At 44.3% G+C, this 24,509-nt stretch overlaps 1 protein-coding gene across 3 annotated transcripts in view; it reads left to right on the top strand.

Annotated features, from left to right (window-relative positions):
• The first annotated feature begins 11,195 nt into the window (after positions 1-11,195).
• Positions 11,196-24,509, top strand: part of TMEM255B (transmembrane protein 255B) — a 77,176-nt gene continuing 63,862 nt past the window's right edge. For all 3 annotated transcript variants that reach the window (XR_008464528.1, XM_054189025.1, XM_054189026.1), the window contains exons 1-3: positions 11,196-11,262; positions 19,218-19,369; positions 23,936-23,998. Coding sequence is in view for 2 of the 3 variants with exons in the window: in XM_054189025.1 (XP_054045000.1) it covers positions 11,196-11,262; positions 19,218-19,369; positions 23,936-23,998 (282 nt within the window). In the remaining variant the exon portion in view is untranslated. The remainder of the gene's footprint in view (positions 11,263-19,217; positions 19,370-23,935; positions 23,999-24,509) is intronic.

Raw genomic sequence — 24,509 nt, forward strand, 5'->3', positions numbered from 1 at the left:
TAGATCCTCAGGAAAAAGGGCCAGAAATCTGTGAATCACCTGTTGCTGTTGCTTTTATGTTGGAACGAAGCAGATGCTGTGGCAAAGGGGAGCAACCTGAAAAATGATGTCTTGCTCAGAATCTGGGAAGGAACTGTAAGGGGCTGGGCGGCAAACCCATAGTGGCTACCGAGCACCTTAAGATTACATTTGTTCAAATGAACAGTCATGTGAGTGGACAAAGTTAATGTAATAGCAGATGTAAACCATCATTCATAGTCTGTGAGGCAAAAGGCTGGCCTCATTTATCAAGGTTTCTCTTTACTATGAACAGTCAGCTCATCTCCAAATATAACCTAGTTTTTCCTTTAAAAGTCTAGGAAATCAAGAATGATGCTGGGTACCATTTGCACATTTACCTCCACAGGTGTTTCAGTGCATCCAGCCCGCACAAGCTGATTGATCTCATCTCTCATTCTTTTTTCCTCGCTCTTATTTCAGTGACCGTTTTGGTTACTGGCACTGAAAAAGTGCATGATAAGGAGACTGCTTTCCTGCTCTCATTCTAGTTTTCTTATCTATCTGCTTTCATCTGTGCATATGCAAAGAATGTCTTTTGGTTTGCTATCCAGTGCTGTGGCTTGTGTGCGGAGGAGGAATACAGCAGCTAATTAAAAGGTGGCTGTCTTCAGTGACTGCACTCAGAGAGTCTGCAGCTCCTCCTGGGCAATTGCATTTTGTCACCTCTTGAACTGCCTCTCCGGGCTGTCACCCTTCAACTCCCCTGTACCGCTGCCAACGCTGGCAGGGCTTTCTTCCAGAGTAGCAGGCAGTTCTGCATGAAGGAGAGCAAGAAGACAGAAGGGCTTTGATTTGGTCTTGCTCCTTCAGGAGCACCCTTTTCTCCTCTGCACAGCTGCTTGCATCCAGCGTGTTAAGAGGAGAGGTCCACAGGCAGGAAAGAAGGAGGTTTATTAACAGGGATGTGGGCCTTGCAAATACCAGTCAGACTCATGGTTGTTTTAATCTAGTCTCAACATTTATTCATGGCTTCAATCTATTCAGCCGAGAGAGGTTTCTCCTGGGTCCTTGTGGGTGCCCTGCATTGTTGAAAATGTCCTCATGGTCAAACCACATAAGGTGCGGGGACTCTGCTGCTTGAGTGACAGCTTCGAGGTCAGGAGAAACGTCTATGACTGACAACTGAAGGAGACAAAAACTAGGGACAGAAGGAACCTAGAAGTGAAGTGTGCTTCCTACACCAAGTTTATTGCTGTTATTAGCATCAGAATATGATGACTTCACAGAACACTTTGTTTGAACAATGAGGTCGGAGGGAAAAAGAGGAAGATGTGCAATGTGTTCCCCTTGACCACTCTGAATATGAGGGCCACAAAGCTGAAAAAAAGAGGGGGAGAAAAGTAAAACACACTTAAAAATTTCCAAATGTTTTCTTCTATGTATTTTTTCCATTGTGAAATGCTTTGGGCTGCAGTGGCTCTGCATCTTTTGTCCTCTACTTGGATGTCTAAACCTCTATGGCAGCAAGCCATAGTCAATCTCCTGGATGGCTGAACCTTCCGGGCAGCGAGTCATGGTCCACCGGCTACTTTTAACTCTCTTTCCCTTATTGACAACTTAGTGTTTTACAAAACAAAGTGACTGGAAGACTCTAAACTGCTGCTGAAAGTGTCTTGGCCCTGAGGGTAGAGAATGCATTTTAAAACCTGTCACCGTTTTTTATTTCAACCCTACAACTCCGCTTTATCTCCACGAGCAGCCCATGTCACCACATGCACCATTAATTCTGGTACTTTCAAATCAAGCAGAAGAAATAAACCAGGCTGCAGCCCTTCCTTTGTGCTGCAATAATGAACCAAGCTTGGAATCTGGAAGATAAAGTGCTGACATTTTAACTTTTAATTGAAGAATTTCTTCCCCACAGAGGTATCAACAGGGAACAGAGCATCATCCTTCCTTTTAAAATGAAAAGCCAAGTTCCTCTGCTGTTTTTGAGCCAGCATGGGTACAGCCACAAGTGGGATGGTATGAAGGCAGCCCCTTCTAGGGCTGAAAGGCACAGCTGAGCTAAAGCGGTGGCCCCTCCAAGCCATTGTGCTGGCTAGTGACACTGATGAAGAGCCACCTCAACTCTGACACCCAGAGCCTGCGTGCTGTTTGCGTATCCTGCACTGTCTCCAGCTAAATGTCATTCACCCCGTTCACTGCTGTAGTCTGCCAAGTAGCCAGATCTTCATCTCTCATCTCATCTCTCCAGCTAGATCACACGACGTCCTGCAGGAGGTTCCAGCCTCTAAGTCAGGTTGTATGGCCTTCTTTCTGTTACACCTGCACATCTTTATTTAATCTTAAACACAAGCTTTTAAGAATTAGCAAGCTGCTTCTCTCCTGTGTGAGATAAATGCTGCAGTTGTGATGTTTTCAATGGATGTGTGCACTGGAGAGACACTGGACTACTATAAGTGCCCATCATCCTATCCCAATCTAACTAATTATGCAGGTGGTTTCTAAGGACCCTCTAGGAGGGAGAACGGGACCCACTCTACATTATTGGGATACTTTTCTACAGCTGGTGCATTTCCTCCTAGAATGAGCTTCAAAGGCTGATCCACTCATCTCTGCTCACCCTCTCCCTCTGCTCTCTTCTTCCCAGTTGAGCCACACTACCAAACTTCACTGGTCTCCTTACCAAGACGTTTTTGATACAGTGGAAACTGCAGAGCATGTCAGAATGTTACTCCAGTTTCATATTTCATTGTCCAGAGTTTCTGAAGAGTACTGTGAGTTATTTAAGAAGTACATCAATAAAACAATTAGAAGATCACTTTTGACAAATGTTGCAGTAGATTACAACTCTTGAGGGGGTTCTCAGTGTGGAACTCGGCTCTTGACTCTCCTCAGTTTCCATTAAACTGTAAAACAGCCTGTCAAAGGAAAGGAGGAGAACCTCGTAACTGAGACTTTAAAACTGAACTGAGCAAAGCTGTTGAGAATATACTGATAAACAACCTTGCACGGGAAGAGAGAGGTGCAAGGAACTCTTTTCCCACACTGAGGTTGTATTATACATTGTCCTTGACTTTAGCAGTGTCTACTACAAGAGACGTGAAGGGCACCTGACTAAATTAGGCACCAGCTGATATGAGGAAAAGAACAGGATGCCTCACTTACCTCTGGGCTTTAAAAAAAATTTATAATTTGAGCGGGCAGTATAATTCACTGTGTTATTAAAGGATTTTTTGAAGATGCCTTGTGACGGGCAAAATAATCAATCAAACTTTACATTTACTACTTAGAAGTGTAATTGAAATTATGGTTGTTATAAAAATATCATTACCACATCTGTATTTCAGAATGATTTATTCTTTTGGTCATGGCATGTTTTTGAAATTTAAGCCGCATTTTCCAGAGGATTTTCCTCATGCATTCCAAAAATTGATGATCTATTCCTGTTTGGACTGGTATAAATACCTCCGTATACACATTTTTACCTATGTACAAATTAATGTATCATTTCTTAACACAAACTAAGGGTTTTTTTTTTGTTTAGTCGCACTTCCAATGTGTTAATGTTGGTACATTTCAAACATACCTTTATTAATCATCTTGCAGAGGTACACATCCAGCTTATACAAACTTAAGCTCTATCAAGTTAAGAATAGTTCAAAACCAGGTACTTTGCTGAAAACCCTTTTTTACTTTAGTTTTCGGAATTTTTTTTTCCCAATAAAAAGGCTTTCTGTTGTGCAGTCTTCACTGTAACACTGGATTATTTCTTCCAATAGGAATTTCCTGACAAAGGTCTGGTATGTTATTTTTGCACCTCTCAGTCATTGACCTACAACTACCCAAAGAAACTCACTTTAACCTATCAATCAAAGGAAGAGTTCAATTTTCAGAGATTTTATTTCTGTATTGAGTCAATCCTTTGGAAGGCACCTGAAAGAGAAGATATTTGTGTGTTTTACTAAACCCATGTTGATTTTTCCATGAAGTAAGATTAGGGTACAGTGACTTCATTTATTTGTTACAGATTTACGAAAATCCTTGCATGTTTCATTTTCATAGTAGCACATTCATACCACAAGTTGTATGTCTTCTGGTATTTCATGTCTTCACAGTCTGTGTTAATGGGGACGTATAACTATTAGGACTCTGAATGCGTTATATTTGGCATCTTTGCATTTTGTTATGCGTGTCTCCAAACTACTGCAAAAGAACTTCCTCTCTGCCTTTTGGTTACCCCTTGCATTTTGTTTTATCTTCCTCTCTTATGAGATGAATTCCTTTATTTCAATGATCGATAAGATTTTCCTGAAGGAAGCAGCGTTGTCATCAGCCCAGCTAAAAGACAGTCGTCATTCTTCAGCAAAGGCCAGACCATTTCTCATAATACTGTTGCCTTGATATGGTTATGACCTACACCGCAAGAATGGTCTCCAGTGCATCATCCATATGACTTTTCAATATCTACCTGCATTAAGAGATAAGTAACAAAATGACTTTTGGTATCATGTAGCAGTTGGGTTTTTTTTGTAAGGGCAATGTACCTTTCCTCACTACATTCTCCTATGACTCCAAATATACCTGACATTTAACTTGACTTTTATCTTGCTCTTTTCAGTTTGCTTCTTGCTCCCACTGGGATACCCCACTTCTTCCCACAGCACACAGATATCCATGGAGCTCCTTGTGACAACATGTTGTGAATGCTAAAAGTTTACAGAGTTCAAAACCTGACTGCAGAAATGAATGGGTAAAAGGTCTACTGAAGGCAATTAAAGACTTTAAACCTACTTTTGGCAAACATGTATCCATGTGTCATTCATTTATCTCAGATGCCTCTGAACAATGTTATGAATAGCTATGCCTTCTCAAGTCCCTTTTTAAGCTGGCAGACAGTCTTTTAAATCTTCTGCTAATAAAACCGCACCACACCTTGGAAACTGGCTGGCACCAGGAAGCAGAATTTTTGAAGAGAATTGTCCAGCAACTGTCTTTTAATAGCCATCAACTATTTTAGTCAAATAGTCAGTGGTCATTAACCTCAACCTCATGGCTTCTTCTCTTGTTCCTTTCACTTCCTGCATGATTTCCTTATACTGCCCAGCTGAACGAAGGCAATGTATTCCTAGAGGGATTGTACCAGTAACCATGCCAATAAATACTATGTATAAATTATGAACAAAGGAAATCTGTTTACCTCATTGTCGTGACCCTGTGTGACTGGGCAAGCTGGCCTATTAAGAATCCAGAATTTAGCCTCAGCGATGACTGGCTTACCTTTCTGTTGGGGATTCAAATAACAGGAGGAGGAGCCAGGCCCCAAACTTTTTGAGGAATACAAAACCAGTCCGAGTACTATGGCGAAAAGTTAAAAGCATCAGGGTCATTTAAGCTGCTTCACACTGTCAGTCTCTGTGACTGGATCTCTCAGCCTGGTCCTGGGAAACAAACCCCTGCTGAGAGCAGGAGTTATGGAGGAGGGACAAAAGGAATGGTTTTTTGCTTTGAATTTTACTAAAAACAAACAAACAACCTTCCCCCAAAGACAACACCACCACCACCAAAAGCCCACAATGAATTTCCAAAAGGGTTTACTGAGAAAATAACTCTTGCAAGAGAATGAAGCCAATGCAACAGGACTTAGTACCAGACCAGACCCTCCTACAGAGAAACAGTGTAAAGGACAATACTACAGAAGGGATGAAAAAAGTAGCTGGAGAGTAAATGGTCCTGAAAGATGGAAAGTGCTGAGGTGCTTCCATTGTCTGGTACTATTCAGTATTGTCACTGGTGGCCTTGGGATAGAAGGCCTAATAAATCTACAGAGGACATAATGTTGGGAGAAACTGTTGAGTATTTTGGAGGAAGTATGCTGGTAGACAGATTTAGAATTCAAAATTATTTTGAATATTGCCCAGCTGTTGCTCATCACCCTTTAAGAAAGATGCAGCCCACACCGAGTGTGATGATACAGAGACCGGAGAGAAGCAATGGGAACGTCCACTAACCCAGAAAACATGACCTGTGAGGAAAGACCAAACAGATTGGTCTTGTTTAAAATAAAGAAGAAAAGGCTTCAGGGATGTACAGGATACGAACTTCATGTGTGACCGACCTCAGATCCAAAGCATTCACCAGCATAATGACGTCCTGTAGGACAAAAAAAACCTTCATAACTGCAATGTGCCACAGGAAAGGAGTAGGAGAGATCAAGGGCATCATGGAGGCCTTCAGGCCCAGGGTACTTTTTAGGCGAGAATGCAAAGATTATCCTGATAAATAGGCCATGTCCTGTGCAACACACACATTAGAAGAACTCTTAACAGCCTTGCCAGCCTAACCTTGGAGTGTGGGGACTCCTTCTGGGCACAAATCTAGCAAATGATTTAATTTTGACATATGAGCAAGGTACATGAGCCAGGCATCTGAGAAACAAAGACCTTAAAAATTTTAAGAAAATTCAGGTCCAAGTTACACATCAAAATGGTGAAAAAAATCTTTTTGGCTTTAGAGACAACCAGCAACATAAATATAAAATGAACTCCTACCGCACTTAAAATGCATTGAACTAATTAATGAGTATTAAATAACGCATCCTAGAACACATTTGTTTAGCAGTCTTTGCATTGGCATCGTGCAAGCACTGTCGGTGGTACACAGATCCCTCCTCAATTTCATTGAACTGGGGAGGCTCCGAAGTTACAATAAAAGCTCCCATTGTTAGTTTTTAAGTGCAAAACCTCAACCCATTTCTAATATGCTAGTATGTTCCTGCTCCTGTAGTCCTCAGTAAGAGCAACGTCTGCCAGCTTTGTGATGGTCACACACTTCATAACCATACATACACTCCGTAAACCCACCAACACCAGCGATCTTGCCTCCAGACTGGTCCATGAGGTGCACCTCAGACAACCTACCTCTTTCAGTATCTTCGCTTCCTTTTAGCAACCTGCGTACCTGATGGTAACCCATACTTGTAGCTGTCTGCTCCACAGTAAAGTCATTTTCTCTGAAGGACTCTGTGAATTGTGTAGCATAATCCAGACAGATTTGCTTCACTGCATTGCTTTGCCTCAGGAATCACTTACCTTATCAAATATCTTGTTAGTCTGACATGATCTAGCTTTGATGAACCATACTGTAGTTGAACACATTTTTCACTTACGTCTAAGTAAGTCCCCAGTCAAATTAACAGGGCATGGAGTTGCTGTTCCCCTCAATCCCCCTGCCTTTTTATAAAAGAGAATTCCTATTCTCCAGTAATAGCGCTTCACTTCCAACTTGTCTGATTCATTGAAAACATTGCTCAGGACTTGGAAAGATGGCTACCAATTCTTTCAGCATTTGGGGTGCAGTTTCCCTGGGCCTGTCACAAGAAACATCCTAAGTTATGCTTCTACTTCACACCTGATAATGTCATCACTTATGTTATCCTCACTTGCTTTAGGTTCTCTGCCAATACCCTCATATAAATAATTTTTTGGTCGAAAACTGAGGCAATGTATTAGTTCAAGATTTGGAGAAGCCTCAATCTTCATCCCATCCCTGGCATTTAGCGACGATACAACTTCGTCCTTTGAATCGTTTTTATGTATATAGTTGAAGAATTCTTTGCTATCTGTTGCCCTTTTCTTTGCACCATCTGGCTCAGGTAGATTTTTATCCATTCTTTCTCTCTGGTTCTGCAGTTTCTAACCCTGCAAACTGTAGCTCTCCTATTTACTTTCCCGTAGGTTTGCTCATTACTTTAATACCCTCTTACAGGTAGTTACTTATCCACTAGGTCTACCATTGACCTATTCCGATCTCTTTTAGGAGATGAAAGTGCTACACAGGATTTTTCATTTTGATTTTAAAGTAAGTCCATGACTCTTCCACATTCAAATGCATGATTTTTTAGGTCCAGGCAGTCTCACAAGTCATTTTCCCATGGTTTCTAAATGTTTGCGCTCTGATATCCAGGACTGTAGGACCAGATATATTTTTACTCTCCTGAAATTTGCAGTGAAAAACACGAGTCATTCATCAAAGGTTATTTTCTGTAATCAAATCCTTTCTGTTTCCTGAAAAGAGTTCTTTGGGCTGTTGTGCCTGTTTGGTGGCTGCTGGTACGGTCGCTGCCGGTAGAAAAAGTTCATTGCCTGTCACACCCAAGAGTACATACAGTATTTGTTTTCCAAACTGCCTGGGGAATTAAAGCCTTCCCCAACCTCCCTGTTACTCAGTGTTGATGGAAATCTCTATCCATAGTCATCCATGAAACTGAGGGTCTTATGCCAGATTTGGGTCTTTTTTATCATTCTTATCCATGGTCACTTTCAAAGAAATGTTTTATTTGTACCATCACCTTTTCTGTCTTCTCAATCTATTACTTCATTAATTTCTAATAATAATTATTATTAATAGGTAGTACAAATTCTGCCTCTGTCCTAATTTTTCTCTTTTCTTCAACCCCTCTAGGTTAGAGGACATAAAGAGAAAAAGTGTCTTCATGGTTGCCCTTAGCCTCCTGGCTTACTGGCTTCATAGATTAGGGGTGGTACCTGAGAGAGGTGTCTCTTACCATCTAACCTTTTTCTGGGGAAATCAGACAAAGGCTGAAGAAGTTAAATACATATCATAGAATCGTAGAATCATAGGGTTGGAATGGACCTCTGCAGATCATCTAGTCCAACCCCCCTGCCAGAGCAGGGTCACCCAGAGCAGGTTGCACAGGAACACGTCCAGGCGGGTTTTGAATGTCTCCAGAGACACAGACTCCACCACCTCTCTGGGCAGCCTCTTCCAGTGCTCTGCCACCCCCAAAGGAAAGAAGTTCCTCCTCATGTTGAGATGGAACTTCCTATGTTCAAGTTTGTGCCTGTTACCTCTTGTCCTGTTGCCGGGCACCACTGAAAAGAACCTGGCCCCATCCTCCTGACACCCACCCTTTCAGTATTTATAAGCATTGATAAGATCCCCCCTCAGTCATCTTTTTTCCAGACTGAAGAAACCCAAATCCTTCAACCTTTCTTCATAAGAGAGGTGTTTGAGTCCCCTAATCATCTTGGTAGCTCTCTGCTGCACCCTCTCCAGCACTTCCCTGTCCTTCTTGAACCGGGGAGCCCAGAACTGGACACAGCACTCCAGGTGCGGCCTCACCAAGGCAGAGTAGAGGGGGAGGATGACCTCCCTCGACCTGCTGGCCACACTCTTCTTGATGCACCCCAGGATGCCATTGGCCCTTTTGGCCACAAGGGCACATTGCTGGCTCATGGTCATGCTGTTGTCCACCAGGACTCCCAGGTCTCTTTCAGCTGAGCTGCTCTCCTGCAGGTCAGCCCCCAACCTGTATATACACAAATACATCTAGAGGCTTGAGCAAAAGAAAAACAAGAATGTTAAACAGAGTCGCTTTTGTTGCAGGTGGGAGAACCACCTTAGTGTAAGTGAAGCTCTTGGCAGACTATCAAAAATATTGTCCACAAAAAAATGTTCTTATGTTCTCTGCTATGGGGATGTCCTGCAAAAGGAACAGCAGGCACCAAAACAGCACAGCAACTGTTGGCTGTTTCTTCTCAGTTATTCCCGGAGTCTTTCAGGCAGAAGTCACACATCCCTGCAGTTAGTAGCACTAGGAGCAGCAGCTGGCAGTTCCTGGGTAGCAGCAGGACAAGTGGCAGGATCTGCTGTGGGAATGAAAACTGAGATGGAATGAGATGGCCAGTGAGCTTCAGAAATTAATATCCACCACGTAAAAAAAAGAATTGCACTACAGTATCTCTTGAGTATTGATGTTGCCTGTCTTAGCCTATGCCTACATTAACGTCCGAGATTCCTGTTACTAATTTTCTTAATATTTCTGGTCGCTGTGGTATTTTATTTCTGATTCATATTGGTTTTTTTTTAAAAAAAGGGAAGAGGAAAGCTGAAAGGAAAGCTTGATAATTCTGATCTTCATGAGGTGACAAACTGGGCCCCTGCCATAGGCCAAGAACAAATCCAGAAGCAAAGCCAAGCCTGAGACACAGATAGAACATGTAATGAATTAAGTCATTGACTGCCACACAAATGAAGACCTTGTCCTCGCCCCTCCCTCCTCCCCACATGCTCAAAGGTCAGCCTGGAGATGAGCTGCTCATGGTGCCCTTGTGGCCAAGAAGGCCAATGGTCTCCTGGGGTGCATTAAAAAGAACACGGCCAGCAGGTCGAGGAAGGTCATCCCCACCCTCTACTCTGCCCTGGTGAGGCCACATCTGGAGTACTGTGTCCAGTTCTGGGCCCCCCAGTTCAAGAAGGACAGGGAACTGCTGGAGAGAGTCCAGTGCAGGGCTACAAAGATGACCAAGGGAATGGAGCACCTCTCTTATGAGGAAAGGCTGAGGGACCTGGGTCTGTTCATCCTGGAGAAGAGAAGACTGAGAGGGCACCTCACCAATGCTTGTAAATATCTGAAGGATGGGTGTCAAGAGGACGGGGTCAGACTCTTTTCAATGGTGCCCGGCGGCAGGACAAGGGGCAACGGGCACAAGCTGGACACAGGAAATTCCGTCTCAACATGAGGAAAAACTTTACTTTAAGGGTGACAGAGGACTGCAACAGGCTGCCCAGAGACGTAGTGGAGTCTCGTTCTCTGGAGATATTCAAAACCTGGCTGGACATGTTCCTGTGCAACCTGCATCCCTGCAGGGTTCTGTGATACAGTGGGAGGAAAAGGGTGCCCAACTGAAAAACAAGGAGACCTGTGCCTTGTAAAGGAGAAACCAGAAGGCAGCGAGGAGACGGACCTGCACCCGGAGACTTTGTGAGACTTAGTTTTGGGGCAGGGTGGCTGGACCCGGACAGAGACCGAGCCCGGGGAAGGCGAGCTGTGAGGTGCCTGAGGGACCTAGTGCACCCGTCCACAAGGGAGCTCGCCCCGGGCCACCGAACGGCCAGTGAACGCGACCCCTTCGGCCCGTGGGGCTGCGGGCGGGCGAGGGCGGCAGGGTTGCGGGGACCCGCCGCCCAAAGCCGCGGCGCTGGGGGGAGGCCACCACCCGTCGCCACCACGGCTCGCCGGGGGGCAAGCGCCGCTCGCCCCGCCCCGCCCCCGCCTCCCACCGCGCTCCCCCGCGGGGCGGGCCCGCCGGGCCGCCCGCACCCCACGGCCAGCCGCGGCCGCAGCGCGGCGAGGCGCGGAGCGGAGCGGAGGCGCCCGCGGGAAGATGATGATGGCGCCCCCGCCGCCGCCCGCCCCCGCGGTGTCGGGTCCGCTGGCCGTGCTGGACCCCACAGGTGAGATCCGGCACCGGCCCCGTCGCAACTTTCCTGCCCCCGGGAGGCGGCGGCGGGGTCCGGGCGAGGCGGGGAGGGGGCTTCCCCTGGGGGAGGCGCAGCTGCCCCCGCCTCGCTTAACGGGGCGTAAGCGGGGGCTCTGCCCGGGCCGCGTCCCGCAGAGCGGGGACAGCGGGGGACCCCAGCCTGTGCGGGTCATTGCCGTCTGTCTTACTCTCGATCACGGAGGCGTTTAAAAATAAATACCTTTTTTTGTTTTTTTTTTTTTTTTCTTTTGAGCTTTCCGCCGCGCCTAATGTATCACCGTGCCGACGGTGTGACATTAGAACGAGTAGCTCGATACGGGACGCTAATGAGAAATTAATGTAAATCCTGCTCTGCTGGATGAAAAGGGGCAGTTGCTGGGGAAGGCGGGGGTGGGGTGGGGTGGGGTGGGGGGTGGGGGGGGTGGGGTGTTGCAGGGTGCGGGGTTGGCGTGGGGCAGGCTGGTGGCCGCCGTGGGGTTTCGCGGCGGCCGGCGGTGAGGGGTCGGGTGGCATCCGAGGCGAGTGGCAGCCGGGTTTCCATCCTCCGCTTTCTACGAATTCGTTGCTGAAGTCGTGTGCTGCTGGTGCTGACAGCGGGCGCCCTGGAAAATAAAGGTATACGCGAAAGAAAGGACAAGCATTTCCGTTATTCCTGTGAAATTCATTGGCGTCGAGAAAATACAGAACTTATTGCTGGGAATTACTCTGCGCGTGTAGTGTTTGGAAGGATAAACAGAGACTTTGCTATGTAGCCAAGGATTGTAACAGCCAGTTAAAAAATGTATTAGATCATAATTTTTGTCTTAAATTTGGAGGAAAAATGGTATTGGTGTTGAAAAGGTAGCAGTGAAAGGTGTACTGTAACTTTAAAATGTTTTCAGGTAAACAGAGGAAAAAGAAGAATCTGTATGCTAGCTTTAAGCTGGTGATTAGCTGCTCATTAAATTATTTATTAGTGAAACAATTGTTGTCAAAGCAATGAAGTCATAGTGATACCGCATGGTATCACTGACTCTAGCTATGCTACATAGTATAGGAGGGTTTGTGGGTTTGGGTTTTTGTTTGGTTGGTGGGTTTGTTTTTTGTTTTAATAGAATTGTAAAAGAGCACAGTAATGTTTCCTATGGCCTTGAATATGTAACACACTCATGGGTTCTTCCTCATCAGATTCATAGTAAAGATAAGAGAGACGGGCCTGGTAAAAGCTGCTGTCTTGTGGCTTGAAACGAATGCTGTTGCATCTGGTTTAATTAGTTCAGCACTCCGGACAAGTCAAGCATTTAATCAGAAAAGGGAAAGTAATCACCGATAGCGGGTGTGAATATCTCTTTTAAGCATCTCAGTCCATCACATTTAATTTTGGGAGGCAATGTAGGATTAATTCCATTTCACTGGCATAAACCATGTTTGAAAATACACAGTGAAAATTGTAGCCAAGAGAGAGATGGTACTGAAGTGAGCACTGCCGTAATTAAAAATCATTAATTTAGCTCCAAAGACCTTCCCTTAAATATTTTCGTGATAGCAGCAAAGCAGCGGATACCTTTGATACTAAACTCCTCTGCCAATGGTGAATTTCTGTTTAAATTATCTTACTATATATGGTTAATACCACTCTCTGAAACGTGTCACAGTTTTTAGTAATATTCATTAAGTATTAAAAATGCACTGTTTTTTCTGCTACAAAACTTTCCTCCCTCATCTTTTCTGATACTAGGATACTAATGTATGTTGGGCTGGGGCATTATTTGAAATAAGTGTTTCCATTTAGATCACCTTAACTAGATCAGAGAGGAAGGTATGAAATTCTGTGGTGCTAGTATTCAGCAAATGTGATTGTGGTCCCAGCAAATTGCTACATCCTGCAGTGATTCCTTCCTTGCAAAAAATCTTTCCACACCTTTTAATAGACTTTATGATATCTAGAGATGGATTTTAACAGGAGTGGTGAAGTTAACAAAGTATAGTTGCCTTAGTCTAAATGTAGACTTTTTTTGAGTTAAATTGCAGATGATACATATGCAAATTTTACAGAATTGAGAGATGCTATTTCACTCTATTGTTTCTTTCCTTTGACCATTGAACACATTCCATACCATGGACATGTTTCATCATAAAGTCATTTGTTATTCTTTTAAACTCACCCTTCACTTCATTCAAATCCAGACCCTACCATTCATCATTAGATCCATCACTTTGCATTCTACCACCAATCTGATCTATACCCTCCCCACAAAACCATTAATTTTCCATAGTCTTCCTACAAATTAAATTTATCCCCCAGCCATTGTGAACGGAGCATTGAAAATATAATTTTGTTTTCTGCAACTGATGAACGGACAAAAGGTTTTGCTGAGTCCAGCAGAGCTTGGTCTTTAGGAGGAACTTTTTACTCACTGGAGGATGATCTCAATTTCTCTCCTCATGGGCCTTTCTCTCTCCCAAGGAGACAGCAGTCTGGTGTCTCTCCTCCTTGTCCTGTCAGCATTTTCTTTCCTTCCATTGAGATAGCGGGGCTGAGTAGCTCAAGCAGGTACTTTGCTGACAGACGTTTAGCAAACAAAGCAGGCAGTGCTTCTGGGACTGTTCCTTTTCACGCACAATTTCAGTCTATGCCAGGTAGGGCACAAGCCAGTGATGTGGAAGCAGCTTTACCTCTCTAATTTGTCTCCCAACTTTTACTGTAGTGCCCATTGGTGCAGTATCAAAACTCAGTTAATGCGACACTGGACAAAACTGCTGAAGAATTTTGCCAATAGAAGGTAATAACATGTTCACGCTCTCTCTTGACCCTGGTTTCAAGCTAACGCTAATAAGGATATGATGAGAAGATTTCTTTCTACACGCTTGATTTTTGGTATGCTAGAGATAAGAATTTGAAGCTATAACTAAATTGGAGGAAGGTCCAGACAAAGAGTTTATATGTTCATACCGAGTCATTGTTAAAGAAGTTAAAGGGGATAAATGTCAAAATTATCCTGAGAGTCATGTCAGTATTACAAAATTGGAAAGTCAATACCCTATATTAACTGTCTCCTGCACTACAGAAACATCGGTGTTGGAAGAAAATTCAGCCCAGAAATACTGACAGCAATATTTCCTCCGCTCTTAATTTACCGGCTCTTCTTGTATATGGTTGGCCTTCGGTCCAAGCCCTGCCACAGTGAGCGTCAGGGAAGAAGGCTGGGCCAGCCCCTCTGTCTGTGCTGTGGACAGGGCTCCCAAGGGAACAGGCTGGCAGTGGGTTTTGGCTGGTAGATACAGTAAAAGCAGATCCAAAGAACTGCGTGGCAACTGCTACAAACACCAGTAAACAAAGACTTGAAAAATCTTGGGAGCCAACATGACTGAAATAGCAGAAGGGAGCTAATAGTAGGAACCTTTTGCATCTGAAGATATGCTGCTTTACAAATATTACTTGGGCCTGACAATATGCTGGTGACTTATATACATGTAATTATACAGATTTTCTTAAGGATGCCAAAGATTTTTATTGATGTGACTAAGGAAATCCAGACAGACAGAGCAGAAGCTAATTTAGACCTGATTTCTACTCATCTTATCTGAGCATGTGGCAGTGTCTGAGATCAAGGGCTTGCTCCAGAAGGGGCCTTTCTATGCTCCTGCTTGTAAGTCATCTCTCCTAAGGGTAGCTAACTACATGTAGTTATGAGAGCTTCCAAATTGGAGTTTGAAAAAGAAGTTATATGATTGGGTATTTGCCTTTGATTTGAGGTGGAGCTGGTAAAAGATCAATGAATGTGAGGACTGAAGGGTATCACATATGTAAATGCTTTCTAGGGCATGTAGATTTCAAAGTCAAGATCATAGAATCATAGAATGGTTAGGGTTGGAAGGGACCTTAAAGATCATCTAGTTCCAACCCCCCTGCCATGGGCAGGGACACCTCCCACTAGATCAGGTTGCTCAGAGCCCCGTCCAGCCTGGCCTTAAAAAATTCCAGGGATGGGGCTTCCACCACCTCTCTGGGCAACCTGTGCCAGTGTCTCACCACCCTCTACAAACAGATGTAGTTCAGTCCAAAAAATGATCCTATAAGTAATGACGTCCTTTTCTGTTTTATCTCATTAAACCCACATCCAATTTACTCCAATTACAAATGAGAGCATGCTTTTCCTAAGACAGTTTCCAGAAAACTCAGTCTGAGCAATCAAACTCATGTGTTGTTTTTTGCAAATCATTATTGATAACCAAAACTCCGGAGGGCAGATTGGACCCTTAGGTTATCTCCATGCGATCTGGTTAACCTTTGCCAGTATAGGTGTTACTTTGAGAAAAATGTAGAGGCCTGTCTCCTCAGGCACTTCTCATAAAAGCAGACATCCAGTGGTTTCAGAAACACTTGGTTGAGGAGCATCTGTCCCGTTGACTTTCAGGTGGTTTGTGTTCCTGTGTCCCTTTAAAGTATGTCTACATTGCAGCTGCCGTTCCATAAAAGTGGATATGAGCATGCATACCCAAGCCACCTTTAGTCTACCTGTCTTGACTATCATAAAAACATTGAATAATTCAGGCGGGAAGGTACCTCAGGAAGTTGTTAGTCCAACCTTCTGCTCAAAGTAGGGTGTACTATGAGGTCAGACGAGGTTGCTTAGGGCTTCTTCTGGTTGGATCTTGAAAACCTCCAAGGATGGAGGCAGCACAACTTCTTTGGACCACCTGTTCCAGTGATTGACTGTCCTAATGTTGAATTTTTTCTCCTTATACCCAGTCTGAAACACTTCTTGTGTTTCAGTTTATGTCCGCTGTCTTTTGTCCTCCTGCTGTGCACCACCATGAAAAGCTGGAGTCTGTCCTCTTAACCACCTCGTAGGCACTGGAAGACTGCTACTAGCCCTGCCAAAAGCCATCTCATCTTTAGGCTGAGCAAGCCCTGTTCCCTCAGCCTCTTCTCATACAGTGAGCGTGGCAGCCCCCTGACCTTCTTTGGGGTCCTCTGTTGAATTCACTGCAGTTAATTGATCTATTTCCTGTAGTGAGGGCCCAAAACTGGGTGTAATATTATATGTGGTCTAAAAAGCGCTCAAGAGAGGGGTATAATTACTCCTCTGATCTACTAATCACACTCCTGTTAATACAGCCCATGATGCTCTTGCCAGGGCCCACTGCTGGTCCATGTTCAGCTCATTGAACGCCAACACCCCCAGGTGCCTTTCGGCAGAGCTGCTCCCCAGCCTGGCCGTCCCTTACCTGTATCACTGCAAGGCGTTGTTCCTTCCTTTGCTCAGGACTTTGCATCTGTCTGTTGGGTTCTGTAAGGTTTCTGGCTGGCCCATTTTTCCAGCCTGCCTAGATCCCTTTGAATGGCAGCCCTCCCCTCCAGAGTATTGACTGGCTGCCCCCCCGCAGTTTTCTCTCATAGAATCATAGAATGTGTTGGGTTGGAAGGGTCATCTAGTCCAACCCCCCTGCAGTAAGCAGGGACATCTTTCACTAGATCAGGTTGCTCAGAGCCTCATCAAGCCTGGCCTTGAATGTCCCCAGGGATGGGGCCTCCATCACCTCTCTGGGCAACCTGTGCCAGTGCCTCACCACTCTCATCGTAAAAAACTTCTTCTAAATGTCTAATCTAAACCTACCCGTCTCTACTTTAAAACCATTGCCCCTCCTCCTATCGCTACATGACCTTGCAAACAGCCCCTCCCTGGCTTTCTTGTAGGTCCCCTTCAGGTACTGGAAGGCCACTATTAGGTTTCCCTGGAGCCTTCTCTTCTCCAGGCTGAACAACCCCAGCTCTCTCAGCTTGTCTTCATAGGAGAGATGCTCCAGCCTTTTGATCATCTTTGTGGCCCTCCTCTGGACCCACTCCAACAGGTCCATGTCCTTCTTGTGCTGAGGGTTCCAGAGCTGGATGCAGTTCTCCAGGTGGGGTCTCACAAGAGCTTGATGAGCAGGCATGCTACCACTTTCTTGAGGTTGTTGATGAATACATTAAATGGGACAGCTCCCAAGACAGACTCCCATGGTACTCCACTTGTTACTGGCCTCTAGGTAGAGTACCATCCATTAACCGTTCCCTCTGAACCCAACAATCCAGCTAATTTTTTAACCATCTCAACTGGGTTATGAGAATGTTGTGGGATACCATGTTAAAACCCTTGCTAGATTTAAGGTAAAAGACATCCACTGCTTTGCAAGTACAGTCATTCCATCATAGCAGGCGGCTGAGTTGGTCAGACATGATTTGGCTCTGGTAAATCTATGCTGGCTATTTCCAATTGCCTTTTCCTTATGTGCCCCGAAGTGTCTTACAACAGGATTTGCTCCATATTTTTGGTCCCAGCCTCCCAGGAACCAAAGCTCGTTTGATTGGACAAATCACCATTTTGGCCCTTTTTAAAGATAGGTGGAGCATTTGCCTTTTTCAGTTACTGGGTATTCCCTGGTCTCCATGACTTTTAAAAGACGATAAAGTGCAGCAAGGACATCAGATATTATTTAAAAGCTGGAAGATATATTGAATGGATCATTTTAGTTTATGGGAAGGACAACTTATTTGTGGAGTTACAAGTCTGAACTCTGCTTTCCCCTCTTGGCCATGTGAACTGGCTTTGTTGAAAGAACTGCCTTTAACCGCGTACACGTGATGAAGAACTGATTGATAATGAAGAACCTCTCTGTTTCCACATCCCCAGTGACCCTCCATGGACTAACAGGGAATTGCTAGAGGCAGACAGCTGGGGCGCAGGCTGGAGGGGAGATGTCTGGAGAGTCTTAGGAGTTATTTCTTGATCTTTAGCAGGAAGACTTCATACATGCGGGTGAAAGAGACTTGCCTAAGCTCAATAGATGGTATTTGTCTTCAGTAAAGTTGCTTGCATTTCATACTAAAAGACTGGACTCATTTTAGCTGGTTGTTCTACTGGAGAAATATCAGCAAACATACAGATTTTTATTGTAAATGCATTTATTTATTCATTGAAAGTGTTTGGCTTGGTTTGCAAACATCACTAATCCAATCTGGCTTTTGAACTGTGAACATTTAACCAAGTTACCTGACTTTAAACCGGCCACATAACTCAAGTGACTCATGGCGAATGGCTTCTGCTTGCTTTTTGCCTTTCCTGCGTTTCACCTGCTCGTGCTTCCAGTAGCACCATCAAGCCTGACCTACAGAAGGCTGCCTTCCCCTCTCACCTCCCCATCCCTGGCGAGGGCTGTGGCCTCCAGTATGCAGTGCTATGGGGCTGGGGCTCTGATGTTAGTCACCTGTGGTCACAGGTCAGATATTGCCACCACAGGAACGAGGTTAAGTGGCTCGAAGCAGGCTGAAAGCAGTAGGTGAGCCTGCCCTTTTTCACTTTTGGGTATCTGAATCCAAACCCCAGTGAGACCAAATGTATTTCACTGAGCAGCTGCCGTTTAAAAAGCTAGCCCCATATATCCTTACCTGATCAACTATATTACAGCTTTGCTTCAGAGATACGGATTGGTTTGCTTACTCCAGTAAATATGAAGAGCAGATATGTTTTCATGATAGCGTGCAGAGCTTCTGCTAATCCAGTTTAAAATAGAAATTTTTATGTTCTGTCCGGGTAGAGTCAAATTGGCGCTTACGTAGGTAAGCGTTTAAGGCATGCAGGATCTGACTTAACGGATGTGAGCAACACTTAATTATAAACATTACTGAAGACAAGGCATAATTATCATTGTCACTGACTTTCAGTTCAGCTTAATAAAAACTCATCTCATGCATGTACCCAATGCGTGTGTATTAAGTTATGCTGAGCTCTAGCTAACTCTGTGGTTTTTAATTCCCTCTGTTGTCTGCCAGCTGTTTTCCTTAGTGGGAGAATAACAATGGGTTAACAGCAGAAAAGATTAACAAAAGAAAACCTTCTGTTATTTTGTATTTTTGCCATGATTACAATGAAAAGCTCTCTTTCTTTTTTTTTTTTTTCTCCCCAGTTCCTACAGGACAATTTGCAAAAAGGAAGAAGACTTCGCTTTGGTTCACAGTTGCTCTGCTGGTCGTGTCTGTTTTCATACTGACCATAGGTCTGGCAGCTACCACAAGAACAGAAAATGTTACCGTGGGAGGCTACTACCCAGGCATCGTTGTGAGTAAAGAAACCTATTTTAAATTATTGGGTACCAATCAGATAAACTATTATCAGCTGGATACAGGAAGCTCTGATGGAATGAAAAAAAAAGAAGAAATTCAGTCCTGTTGCATTTCACAGGAGGGAGAGGCTCCTTTGTTTTGATCTGGTTCTAATGTGTGATAAGGTTGGGGGGTAAACTCTGTTTTTCTGTAGTGCCCCAAAGGGGAGGCTGTTAGGGGGCACAAGGGGGTCCAGGCTGCCCTGCACAGCCGTGCGCTGGGCTCAGGGGCCTATGTGAGAACCTGGGCTTGACTTCCCACTGATCTCTCTTGAATGTGGGCATATAAGTGACTGGACAGTAGGCATGGGATAGACTGAAGTGACCTTTTAGAAGTTTACTACATTGATGGCAGAAAGAACCACTCTGCTCTCTTGTCCGTGTGCCAGGAATTCTGCTGGGTCCATCACAGGAAAGCCCTGTGGATGGGCATATGGAAGCTTCTCCCTGGAGACTGCCTAACATCTTCTTGTGCAGTCTTGCTGCCACTCTTCTTGTACATGATCCCCTTCCGAAATCCTTAGTCTTGTTTTTGCCTTGGGAACAAAGCACTTGAACATGTTCCTGCACTGGGCACAAGGTTCGAATTGCATCTACTTCACCTTGGGGTGCCTCTGTGACTTCCGGGCAGGGGTGGCCCTGCCAGCCCCTTGCTGGTCCAACCCCCCGTGGCCTTTTCTGATCTCAGAAGAAGAGATCGGTCATATCCAAAAGGGTGGGAAAGCCCTGGATTCGAAAAGTTTTTTGAGGTACCTGGGCTGAGTTTTAGAAAAGAGGAGTACAGGCGCCAAATAGAGAAAGGCTCATCTGCCTCGTTTGGTCTCCCCAAGCCAGCCAAGAGGAGGCAGAGGGTGCAGGGTGAAGAAAGAAACTCATGTGGTTAGAGTTAGGCACCTGCTTAGGTATGTGGCTCCAACACGACCAAAATGTGTTGTAAGGTACCGCTATTTCTTGTTCTCTATGGAATGAAATGCCCAGAGAAGAGGGATATGCATCTTTTAATATTGTGCATACATTTTGCACTGCCATTAATAATTTGTGAGTTAGAACTGTTCTTCCTAAGCAAGTCCTCTTACATCTTAGTGTCATGCTGTGAACAGGTCTTTCAGAAAGATAATTTTGGGATAATGATCTATAAGGAGTGGTGTTTTAAAAATAGAACAAAAAGTAGTTCCAAGAATAAAACCTTAAAAGAATGATTTTTCCTTTCATTAAGCTAAAACAGATGAATACGGATAAAGGTCTCTTCTTCTGTAATTTGAATTAAAACATTTTAGAAACCATATTAGCTGCATTTGTTCTCTTGAAAGAAGTTTCATTTTTAAACAATTGTCTTTAATAAGTGTAATACGTAATAAACTCATGTTCATAAACCAGTTTATTTCAGCATTTAGTTTCTTTTAGAAATAACACAATGTCTATTCACTCATTTGAAAAATATAGTCTAAAATATTTTTTTAAATCTTGGAGTCATTAGTAACTGGATAGAATAGCTAGACTTTATCAGAACACTTTGAAAACAAAACTTTTTATTAATAGTTTTCCTCCTCAAAAGATTATCGGAGCTAAATAATTTTCATAAAACGCAGAATTCTTTTTGTGCACCTGTGATGGATTACTGAAGCAACTGAGAGAGAGTGATGGGTAATTGTCAGTGTAAACTTCATTAATACGCCAAATACCCCAAACATTTAGCAAGAGTTTTGGGTGCTACACAAACCTTGCATGATGTCTTGCCAGAAGCCTGGGCATAGGTGTATGGCAGCACTGCTGTGTTCCTGCCTCATTGCCGGAGGTTACTGACTCCAGCAGGGCATTGGCAGATGGACCATGGGGTGGCCTCTCCTCCGCCTCCCCGCAAAATCACCCACCTCTTTCAGGATGAGCTGGATAACCCTCAAAAGGTGCTTCTCTTCCCCGCTGACAGTAGAGGGAGCTGAGAAAACCAGCATCGCGCTGGTCCCAAGCTTTTAGATAGCTAAAGCTAGGGGAGTGAATTCGGAGCTCCATATTTAGCTGTTGGGATTAAAGAAAAGAAAGATTATGAGGACAGATAGTGTTAATTACAATTAAAGATAACGTCTGGTTCTCATAGAGTTCAGTAGTAAAATACTAACTTCAGAGGCGGTAGGTGAGATCTAAATCTTCATTGACCTTAGGTAAGGGATTTTGGTCTTAAAACCCATGCAGAATTAGTCCCTATCTTGCAAACACCTACCGGTGTGGGTAAGACTATTCACTTGCATAGATTTACTTGCAATACTTCTAGCATTTGCAGAGCAGGGCATTAGGGCTAGATCTGTAATATAATTTGGGTTTCTGCTTAGTTCACATTGGCTTCCAGAAGAGATTAATTTCTCTGCGTATGTGGTCACTTGTCATTTATTGGAAAAAGCTATTTTCTAAAGACACCTTTACAGTGGTAGGTATTATCTGCATTTATGCATCCAAAGTGATTTAATATAAATTTTTTCTGTGTGTAGATGAGTTGGTACAATGTTCCAATTTGGAAAATGTCTGCATTTAGCAGATTACTGCTTGATCATCATTTTTGGTTTAGGGCTGTCTTTGTGGAACAGGCTGCAAAGCCAGAGTTGGAGCTTCTTCGGCCTCAATTCCTCATAAATATTTTTTATATTTAAATATTTAATGTCACTTCTCTATGACTACTGCTTGTGCTATTTTTATTTGCTATGTTTATAATCTTTCAACCAGGAGTCTTACAATTGTCCCAGTCACCATACTGACCTGGACTTCCAGGGTTCCCAACCCGAATAGCCTATTGTCTAAACAGACAAAAAAAGCAGTGCCTATGGCCCTAAACCAACCTCAGCAACGCCGTGGCTTACATCGTCATCTCTATCTATGGTCCGTCTCCTTCTGATTTAATTGCAATTGTTCTCTATTTGCTCATTTTTTCTTCACATGGATAATATTACTCTGCTGTGTCCCCCGTGTCAGCCGTAAATGGGGCTTTATGGATTGTTCCCGTTGGGATGAAAAATGGGGCTTGGAACCAGGTATCATTTTGATGTAGTTATCTTAATGTACCAAGTTGCTGTCCCCTGAACAGAGTGTCCTTGCTCACGGTTCCAAGACTCTCTCCTATTCAGCTGTCAGCATGAATGCACTTGCGCACTCTTTCTAAAAGTCTCTGGTTTTAGTCCTTGTGCTTCCCTTTCACATAAATCTTCTCAAAGCACTCTGTAGCAAATCTCCTTTCCCTGCATTTGCTTTCTTGAGAGGGAGTGATGGATTCCTGTTGTGATACTGAGCGAGTAAAAGTGCTTGCAGGAGATTTGCTTTCTGCTGTGAGCGGTTGTGCGTAACAGCAAGGAGTTCACGGGCATCGCTCAAGCCCTTGGCTGGGACGCGTAGTCCTTAAAAACTTAACTTGTGCTTGGAGGAGAGGCTCTGAACCAGATTCGGAGACCTCGTTCCAGCAAGGGGCTTAGATTCCGTAGCAGAAATGGGGTGGGAGCCAAGGGGATGACTGGGGGTTTATCTGGGCGTAGCGGAGCGGTGTCAGCCCTAGTGAAGAGGGGAGCAAGGATCGTGGAAGTGATGGGGGATGGAGACTGAGATGACTGCAGGGCAGCAGCGTGTGGCCCCGCAAGGCAAGGAGGGAAAGAGCCTGTTGACACGAGCGCTCCTGCTGTGGCTGCTTCTGACTCTGTGGCCAGCTACGTCTCAGGTGTGTGGCACCAAGGAGACCCCTCCAAGTCCACATGAGCCCAGTGGGAGTCCTGACTCCAAGAAGGTCTGGTGAAAGGCTGCTTTACCTTGTCTTAGGCACAAATCCAAGGAGTTTCTACCCCTCCAAACCTTCATGGGCCCATCATGAGGAGGGGGCTTTTCCTGCCAGCCTGGTGTTGAAGCAGCACTGGTAGGAACAGTACGGCCAGCTTACTCCAGCATCCCTTCCTCCTCTCTCTCCTGTGGCTGTTCGTGCTGCACCTGTCCCACGTTGAAACTAACTGTATTGGTCCTTTTGGCATTTTAGCAAGGACTTTTTCTGGGATATGTGATAGTGTTTAGTCATTAAAGTAAAACAAATGCAACCTGAAGGGTTTGAACTTGGGTAGCTTGCATGGCAGCAACACATCCATTTTTTGAGAAAAACTATTTGTCTGCAATTGCCTAAAGCTTTACGATTTTCCTAAAGAATGATGTATGGGCTAAATGTAAGCGTTCTTTTATCCTACTTCACTTAATTTTTGCTTTACAGTGTTTAAAACTATACGTGACTATGGTAACAATGGCCAGGTTATTGAAGCGTATGTCTATATAGGCTTCCATTTACTACATGAAAAGTTTTGCTTTGAAATATCAAAGAGCTGCAGTACTGGTCATTCCCCATTACAGTATAAGATTTATGTCCAGCAATAACTTCCACCCTTTCCACTGACACCCCCTCCCAATTAGCCCATCTCTATGATACATCAGCTCAGATATCACTGTAATGCCTTGGTATGTTGACCAAATAAGCTGACTTCATGTGTTTCTTTTGTTCTTTGCCTTAGCTTGGCTTTGGATCTTTCCTAGGGATTGTTGGCATCCACCTGGTAGAGAACAGAAGACAAATGGTAAGCAACAGCTCTTTTAGTTTTCATTTTTTCATCTCAGAATGTCTTAAAAACATGAAAAACAGGGATTTCCAGTTGACTTAAAATTTCTGCATCTGCCTCAAAATGTTAGTCATTTGTTTCACCGTTTCTGAGAAGTTTCAGAGAAGCACGAATTGGCCAGTGAGAGTGTCTGTACAGGGCAAGGGAAGATTTCACTTCTAAGAGAAGCAGCCTGCTTTTTTTTACTGAATTAACTTTTCTGCTGGTTTAGTGAGTTGAATCGACCCAGGGCAGGGTCAGATGAGTGCCAGAGCGTGGCCAGGACCATGTAGCTGGGAAAGGGACGGGGAGAGAAACAAAATGCATGGGTTGTGCCAGTTTGGGCAGCAACAAGCCTCATGGTCAGCTCAACCGTGACAGGTGATCTCATCCTGCACAAGACGTTTAAGTCAGGAACACTTTCCTGAAACTATATGTTTCCAAAAGACCAAAAAACCCCAGAGCTCTTGCTGTCCAGATTCCCTGGCTA

Source organism: Rissa tridactyla, chromosome 1, assembly GCF_028500815.1.
Source record: "Rissa tridactyla isolate bRisTri1 chromosome 1, bRisTri1.patW.cur.20221130, whole genome shotgun sequence".
In the NCBI taxonomy this organism is placed as follows: domain Eukaryota; kingdom Metazoa; phylum Chordata; class Aves; order Charadriiformes; family Laridae; genus Rissa; species Rissa tridactyla.